Raw genomic sequence first — 8,806 nt, forward strand, 5'->3', positions numbered from 1 at the left:
TGTGGGGCTTCCCCTCCTTTTGGGGAGGATTCTTCTTGGTCCCAGGAAGAGATTGCTGGGGGGTCTACAGCAGATGTTGGGGACAGAGCTGATGTTCAGAGCAGAGCCTGACTCCTGTGTTGGGGGTGGCTGAGGATTGTCTTATTGGGGCTTCCCGGGATGGGCAAGGGGAGCCCCTCCCCTACCTGCTCCATCTCGCTGGCTGCCAGCACCTGACAGAGGTCAGTATTGTGCTCCCGCCAGAAGTAGCTGGAGTCCTGTCTGTTCAGTGGAAAAATAATTCCTGGTCCTGGTTGACCATAGAAGCGTCCGTAAATATTTGGTCGGGGTAGGAGGCTGGGAGACAAGGGGCAGATTCAGGGAGCTGTGGGCTGGGCAGGCTTGGGGTGAGGGTGGGTGGCGGTGGCTTCCTCAGAGTTGAGGAGAAACAAGCAGGCCTCTGCTGCTCCTGACCTGTGGCGAGGCCACCTGACTGCCCAGGGAGGAGATTTATGGGCAGGCTGTCAGACCACCTGTTAGCTCACCCTGGCCCCACAGCAGAATGGGGCCCTTTGGCCTTCCTCGTTTCTCTGTGGCATCGTGCTTCTCTGAGAGCCCTAGAAGCCAAGTCCTCGCAAGAGAACGTGACTGCGCTGTGTTGGAGGAGCAGGAAGCCCTGCCTGGGCTGGGCAGCTGGACCCTCACTGGTGAGGAAAGCGGCTCTGGGGGCATCCCAGCCCCCTGCCCTGGGTACGTCTGCCCTGTCCCTCAGCATCTGCTGACAAAGCCCCAGGGTCCCTTTGCAAAGGCTGGACGTTTGAGTGGCAGGAGCCTGTTGCCTCCATTTTAGGCCTTCTGCCCTCCCTGCCCCATTCAACTCCAGGCGCAGCAGCATCTGCTCCGAGTTCGCTGAAGAAGCCCTCAGTTGTGACAGGCACTGCTTCCCTGCATGTAGGACCGAGACCCAGCCTGAGGTCCCCTCACCTCCTCCCCCTCTGCCTGCCTCAGCAATTGGCTCATCTAGATCGAGGTCTTCAACCCAGGCTGCATACCACCCCAGGGAGCACCTAGAGATTCAGATTTCTGAGTGCCCTCCAGAGATTCCAGTTTAGTCGTTGCAGAGTGGGGCCCCCTATTTGGCAAGAGCTCTCTAGATGATTTGAAGATTTATGTGTTAAAATGTGGATTCGGATACAGTAGGTGTGGAGTGGGGCCCGAGCTTTTATGTGTTTTCTCCCCGGCTCCCAGGGGCTCCTGCCCCTCTGGTTCCTGTGGCACAGGTCTACACCGTTATCCCCGCAGGTCAGGACTGGTGCCCAGGGGCAGTCTGAGTGCCGAAGGGGTAGGAGGTGACACCTCTAGGCCCTTGGCTCTTCAGAGTAGTTCCCTGTGCTGCAGCCTTCTTGGGATCTGAGGAGTAGGCAAGGTCAGGGACATGCTGTGGGACTGTGGGAGCCCTTTGACTGTGGGAGAAGGCTGGGATCTTGGTGTCTCTCTTCCTCTTCAGGAACAAGAGGACGGTCATTTCCATTTGTCACAGTGATGGGGATGAGAAGGGTGATCATCACTCTGTGCTCTCAGGGGATCTTACGAGAACAGGGGCATTGTTCTTTGGCAAGTATGTCTGTGTGGATGGGCCATGGGGTGTGACAAGGAATCTTTCTAAAAGTCCCTTCTGAACCTTCCTCTCCCCACCTTTGGGGACCAGCTGACAAAGAAATAACCTAGTCAAAACCAACTTGGGTTTTTTTTTTTTTTTTTAATTTAATTAAAAACTTAAAAAAAGTAGAAACTGAACCTTGCCTGCATCAGATCTAGTGCCTGTGGCCTTGCAGCGGTGGCGATAATTTAATCATCAGGGTAATAGGGACATGTGGAGGCTGAGGAACAAACCCTAAAAAGTGGCCTCTGGGAGGGAGTCCGGGCTGGGCCTGTCTTCAGTCTAGCAGGGAGAGAAAGGGGACGAGGTGGGGAAGGTGGGGAGCTGTGTGGCTGGAGGGCACTGTGACCCTAATGCCTCTCCTTTGGGGGACTTTGATGACACGAGTGGGCAGTGGGGGTAGGGGGCTGTCCCACAGATAGCTCAGCCTAGTACTGAGACTTTCCTCTTCAAGGCAAGGCCTCATCACCAGCAGAGGGGAGCTGACACCAGGGTCTGCTCAGGAAACTGTCTCCTTGGGCTGCTCAGAGCCCCTCAGAGCTTCCCTCACTTTCTCTTCCACTCTTTCTGAAACGCTGGGGTTCCTTCCCAAATGAGAAAGCCCTGCTCCTAAGAGAAGAAGTCCCCAGGGGCCCCAGAACCCCTCAGTCACCAACAGCTCAGGCTCCATGCCCATTCCTTAGGGCCTGTGCTGGTAATGACTCTGCATGAAACCACTCAGGCAGGGTCTGGGTCAGCCTGGGAATAGGGGTGAGGCCAAGTGGGCAGGAAGGGAATGTGCCCCCCGGGGTGGGGAGAGGGCAAGGCACAGCTGGCTGGGTGGGGCAGGGAGCAGCGGCCTTCAGTGGGGTTCAGCGGCCCCGTAGAAGAAGGGGTAGTAGAGGGAGCAGGGGTAGGAGAACATGAATTTGACTGCGAACTTCATCTCCTTATTCTTCTTGTCCCAGCGGTATACGGCCATGAGCAGCAGCTGCCCGTCCACCTTACGGCCCATGACCAGGAAGCTGCCTGCCAGGCTGTCCAGCTGCGGGCAGGGGCAGCTGGCACCATTCTTCATGTGCAGCACCAGCCGCTTGGTGTCCTTACGCTTCAGGGGGCCTGGCTTGAGTAGCTTCTTCTTTTTCTGGGCTCCAATCAGCTTCCGGTCCCCATTCTCTATCTTGATCTCCTTGATGCGCATTTTAACCACTGTGCGTGTGCAGAGGGGGTAGAAGGAGGGGCAGGGTGAGGACAGGTGGGTTCGCTCAGGCTGCTCTCAGGCCCCCAGTGGGTGCCTGTGCCTGAAGTTTCAAGCCTGGGCCTCGGAGAGGTGGACTTCATGATCCCTGGGCTTACTTCCAGATGGGATTTCTGGCTCTGTGTGTGTATGTGTGTGTGTGTGTGTGTGTGTATGTAGCCGTGGTGGGTGGGCTGGTAAATGTTTGACAGCTGGCCCTGGGGAGGGGTCCTGCTCTGTAGCATGGGCTGGTTTCCATGAGGTCCGTGCCCCGCCACTGGGGCCCACTGCATCACTGGGCGCTGGATTGAGCAGCGTGCACACGACCAGCTCTTGCTGGTGTGAACACACCACTGTGACCTTTGTGAGACTGTATAGTACGGGTGGGAGTGTGGTGTCTGGGGCTGCGTGTCTGATATTGGACAGTATGTCTGTGGTGTGTCTGCAGGGTGGGGGTGGGGGAGGGGGGATGCTTGAAGGCAAGAGGGTGGTCGGGGTGACCATCCAGGGTACACGCGGTGGCTGTAGAGAGCCTAACACTGTTAGGGGTTGGGAGTCTGGAACTTGGGCAGGTCACTTAGGCTCATCTCCCACTTCTTCACGCCCCTGGACCCCCATCTCTGTGAGCAGCCAGGGAGATGCCCGAGAATGACTCTGTTCACCCGGGGAAGGAAACTGTTGTAAAATCTCTTTCACTCTTTCTCTTTCTTTCCTTAACCACTCTCTTGTTCTCTCTTGGACACACACACACACACACACTCAATAGGAGTATCGCAATAGAAGTATTGCAATACTCCTTGCAATAGGAGTATTCTCTTTCCAAATGGACTAAGGACCTAAAAGACTGAAGTAAGGATTTCATTGCTATCTCTTTTTTACAGACAGGGAGGCTAAGACACAAAACAGCAGCCAACTTGGCAAAGGCCACATGCTGGGTCGTGTGGTCCTGACTAGACTTGGCTCACTATCCCAGGAACGGAGAGGCTCCAGGATGAAGGCGTGGGACAAGTGACCACAGCTCCCCTGGCCAGAGGTGCATCCGGTACCACGCAGAGGCGCCCAGGGCAAGGGTGCTTCACTTCCATCCTGGGGCCCAGCTCTTTCCCTGCTGCCCCCAGCCATCTCCATGCTTAGCTTGCTTTTCCTAAAGAGAATCCAGCCCTGGAGGGCCCTCCGTGGGCAGATGCCAACAGAGCGCTTCAGGAGCCTTGGCCAGGGGTGGTTTTGGGGCCCTGGACCATGGCCTTGAGGGGCTTCTGAAGCCTCTGGGATGACCTGCAAAATGAGGTGCATTTCTTTGACCAGACAGTTCATGGTCTTGATCAGATTCTAAAAGGGACTCAGGATGCAAAAACTGTTAGTATTCACTATGATGGTTATGGACATGGGTGTTCGTGTGTGGGTGTGTGTGTCAAGGAGGAAAAGAATTGGGGCAGTGGCCACGTGGGCTCCACACTCACCAAAATCGCTGGAACACATCTGCTCCATGAGGCCGTCGGCACTGTGCTCCATCTCACACTGGGCACAGATCTTGGTCACTGAAGAGAGAAGCAGGGTTGGGGTCGAGGGAGGCTGATGAGGGGATCAGAGCCCAAAAGCCACTTGCCACCTGAGGAGCCACCGCCCCCTGCCAAGCCTCCACTCTCATCAGGAAATGGGACGATGGTAAGGGTGTTCACTGGGTAGTTGTGAGGTTCAAAAGAGACAGGATTGCTGGAGGACAAAACTGCCCCCATGGGCATAATTGCTCCATGACCCTGGCATCTGCCACCACGATGTGCATTGTCTTCTTCTAAACTTTGTTTCATTTAATCCTCAGCTTTTGAAGTATTCCTATTAAAGAAAAGAAAACTGAGGTCCAGAGTGGGTACCCAAGTCTGCAGTACTATTGCGAACTGAGTTTATAACTCAGGATGGGGGGTGTCTACAGGGTCTTCCTAGGAACACAGCGTCTGGGCAGGTGGGGAAACAAGTGACACTGGCAGGACAGGGACTGTGGTAAACTGAGGAGCATCACCCTCTAAGGTGGGCACCTTAACATTGCCAGGACTTCTGGGGTCTCAAAGGAAGCCCAAGCTCTTAATTTTTATATGAAATAGTTTCAGTTTTATTGTGGGCCACACAAACCCTTCAGGCTGCCTCTGGTTCTCAGGTCCACATGGCACCTGCCCTCTGTCCTATATCTCTGACTCCAACTGGGCGCCCCATCACAGGGGAAGGCAGGCTTCAGAGAGGGCAGGGCCCGGTAGGATTCTGAGCCTGAGCCCAGGACTTCCCTGCCTTCCAGGCTGTTAATGCATGGCTTCCAAGAAAGCCAGAAAAGGAACCACACCGGGATCCCTGTAGGGACTGTGCTATCCCTGCTTGAGCTGGCTCGCTCTCCTCTGCTTCCTGGTTCCATTTCCAACCCAAGAATAGGGGTTTTCCCGTCTCTCAACACTCCCCAGTTATGGGACCCCTACCCAGCTGTGACTCTCAGGAGGGACATGGGGGTGTAGGACCAAGGGCTATGTGGATGAAGTTAGCCCTGGTGGCGGGGGAGCGGGGGATAGGGTGTGGTGGAGTCCAGTTGCCTTTTGTTGCATCAGATAAGAAGATGGGAGGGCAGTACTGCCCTTTGGGGGAGTCCCAGCATCAAGGGCTCCTTAGGCTCTCGTCAACTGCCCAGTCTTCTGTCTTCTGCTCAGTGCCACTGCTGGTTCTCCTGTCTGGTGCCCAACCCAGCCTTACTCTGCTTGCAAGGAGTTTGGGGGTGGAGGTGCACAGTGAAGGGAGGCTGAGACTAGGGAGGAATTAGGGGTAATTAGGGGCTTGGGGTGGGTGGGCGGTGGCACTTAGGAGCGCACAGTTTTTGGAACTTGAGCTCACTTCCTCTATTACTTATGGAAAAACTGAGGCTCAAAGTTTAGGCAACTCCCAAGGGCTCCGTGTTAGTGGCAGAGTCTGGCAATCTGCTCGCTCTTCTGCACTGAGTTTTACCCCAAGGTCTCCTAGCCTGGGGGATTAGGGAAGAGAGTGGGAGAATTTAGGGTTCCCAGGCATGGAAAGTGGTGTGTGTGGGGGTAGGTATAGCAGGGAAATGCGCTTAGCCCACAGTTTCCCCCCATAACCTTTCCCTCAGCCCTCCTCCCCTCTCAGGTCCCCAACATGGGGAGGGGTTGGTGAGTCTTGTTTTGGTGTCTTGGGGTCCAGAGCTGTGTTGGAGGTGAACGGGCCTGGGCATTGTTTAGCGACTCTAGGCATTCTTAGGCTGAGAGAGGCCCTAAGACATTTATGGGGACGCCTCTGGATAGGGGGACGGCACTGGGGCTACGCAGGGATTCCAGCGTCTTTGGAAGGTGAGCCTTGGGAGGGATGCCAGAGGCGTGCCTCTTCAGGAACGGAATCGGAATGGGGAGAACCAGTGAGCATGGCCAGAGCTGCGGGGAGGCACTACCCTGGGAGTCTGTGAAGGCTGCAAGTCTGGCGGGGTGGGGGGTGGGAGGGGGCGGAGGTGCAATTCCTGGGGCATGCAGGGCTGAGAGAAGGCGGTGTGTGTGTGTGTGTGTGTGTGTGTGTAAGGGGGTGGCCCCTCTGGGGGACTCGCGGGCCCCCGGGGCCGTCGGAGCGCGCGGGGGTGGTGGCGGCGGCGCTACCTGGAGGCGCGGTGGCAGGCAGGTGTCCGAACTGCATAGTGATGCAGAGGTCGTTGTCCAGGGGAAACTTGTGGCAGTGCAGCATCTCGGGCCAGGGGAAGCCGTAGGCCTCCATGAGCGGCGCGCAGCCGGCGCGCACGGCCTCGCACAGCGAGCGGCACGGGTAGATGGGCCGGTCGAGGCAGACGGGCGCGAAGAGAGAGCAGAGGAAGACCTGCGTGTCCGAGTGGCAGCGCTTGGCCAGCAGCGGCAGCCAGCTGCTCGCCTGCTGCTTCACCTCGGCCAGGCTCTCGTGCTCCAACAGGTTAGGCAGCCGCATGCGCTTGTAGCCCACGGTGTGGCAGAGCGGGAGGTCGGCGGGGATGTCGAGGCACTGCGGTGGCTTGGAGTACGAGCGCCCGTGCAGCGGCTCCGCCTGCCAGCCGTAGTAGTCGTACTCCTGGGCGCGCACCGGCGCTCCGTGCAGCGCCCCCAGCAGCAGCGCCAGAGCAGCCGCCCGCGCGCCCCCCGCCGCCGCCCGCATCGTGCGCGGCGTCCCCAGCTGTCCCGGAGTGCACCCGCTGCCTCGCTGCTCCCCTGCAGCCGCCGCCACCGCCGAGGTGGCCCGAGTGGTGGCAGCCTCCGCTCCGCTCCCGGGCGCACCGAGTGATCCAGGAACCTCCCACCTCGGGGCACCGGGCGCCCCAGCCAATCTCCGGCCGCCCGGCCCCCAGGCCCAGGCGGGGAGGCAAGGTGGAGCCCCCACGGCCCCTCCCGCCGGCTCCCGCGAGTCCCGCCCCGCGGCGGCTCAAGCGCCCCTCTCCCGCGCACCGGCTCCCCTACCAGCGCGGGGCTCGCCTTGCGCCGCTCCGGGGGGCTCCCTCACCTCCCTGGGCATTTCCTCGCAGATCGCGTTCTCCATCCTTCCTCCTTATCTCCCTCCGCCACAGCCTCTCCTGTTCCTTTTCTCACTCACTTCCCTTGCTTATCTACCCGGCTCGGCCTTTCCCCGTCCGCTCTGCTTTCTCTTCCCTGACACCTCGGTTCTCCCTTCTCCTGGCAGGAGGCTCCTGGCTGCCCACACCCTCCTGTTCCAGGAGGGCAGTTCTTCACCCGTCTGCCCTCAAGCCTGTGTTTGAACTCCTGCCTGGTGCCGGGCACTGTGCTGCTGGCTGCCGGGGAATCAGAGATGGATCTGATCCAGGATCCCCGCCTCCAGGGACACTGTAGCCTAGTGGGGGCAAAGGTAATCGTAACTGCCATTCAGTGAGCTCTAGGCGCTGCGGACACTGCGCAGCCCTTCACAGCCTTATCGCCCACTATTTCTAGTGATAGCTAATACTTCTTGGGTACTTAGAGTGTCTGTTCGAAGCACATTGCATAAGTTACCCCGTTTAATTCTCACAGTAATGCTCTAATAAGGCGAGTGGGTACTGTTATTATCTTCACTTTGCAGATAAAGGTACCCAGGCAAAGAAAAGTGAAGTGAGGATAGGGGCCAGGACTTGACCGACCCCTGGTGGTCTGCTTCCAGAGTCAGAACCCGGCTAACCCCGGGGAAGTCTGGATTCTGAATCTGCAGGTTGGCTGGTTTTGAGGGCCTTCAGGTGATGTCACTGGCCCTTAGTCACACAGCTAAGGGGTGAGGGAGTCAGGATTTGAATCCAGGTTTGGGCTCCAAACGCCAGGGATTAACTGCATTGCCAGAAGATAAATTCCAGCCCAGGCCAGGAAAGGCTGTGGAAGGAGGAAGGAATTGAGACTGTCCAGGGAGGCACTGGAGAGGAGGTATTCAGGAACCCCATGTTTGGGGTCTTTTCCTCCTGTCTGAGCCTGCCTTCCGTTGGCTTTCCTGTGGGAGGAGCTTTGGAGGAATACTTGAGGGTAGGGGAGCTTCTTGTTGAGAGCCTGACCTGAGACCTGACCTCCCCAGTCTTTGGTGGGGGGGGGGGGGGTCCTCTGGGAAGGCGTCTTGCAGGAGGGCTTGGGGCACTCTGGGAGCTGGGTCTGCCCCCACTCCACTTCTGTTCTTACACCTCCTACCCCCATCCTCCTGAATGTTTCCAGGGCTCCTGCCTTCCATGGATCTGTCCTTGCAGTGGTAACGAGGGAGGTGAGGGGGCACTCTTCTTAATATTCAGCAGACACACACGAAGCACCTACTGTGTGCAGGTCTGGAGGTGTGATGTATACACCACAGGTAGGGATCCAGCAATGCAGAAGTCTGCTTCGTCTGCTTTAGCGTGAGAAAAAGACAAAAGGCAGGGCAAAGGACACAGAAGGACATCCAGCAGACAGAGCCCAGGGTGGGTTCAGGCAAAAGAGCACGAAGAGGTT

General features: G+C 57.7%; 1 protein-coding gene across 1 annotated transcript; it reads right to left on the reverse strand.

Moving 5' to 3' along the window:
• Nucleotides 1-685: 685 nt before the first annotated feature.
• SFRP5 (secreted frizzled related protein 5) lies at nt 686-7,432 on the reverse strand. Its single transcript, XM_046026941.1, has 3 exons — nt 6,491-7,432; nt 4,316-4,393; nt 686-2,827 (listed from the first exon to the last, which is right to left on the reverse strand). Exons 1-3 carry the CDS (start codon nt 7,011-7,013, stop codon nt 2,481-2,483), a joined length of 948 nt encoding a protein of 315 aa, XP_045882897.1. The 5' UTR covers nt 7,014-7,432; the 3' UTR covers nt 686-2,480.
• Between the last annotated feature and the right edge of the window lie 1,374 nt (nt 7,433-8,806).

The sequence above is a fragment of the Meles meles genome, chromosome 13 (assembly GCF_922984935.1).
Source record: "Meles meles chromosome 13, mMelMel3.1 paternal haplotype, whole genome shotgun sequence".
Taxonomy (NCBI): Eukaryota; Metazoa; Chordata; class Mammalia; order Carnivora; family Mustelidae; genus Meles; species Meles meles.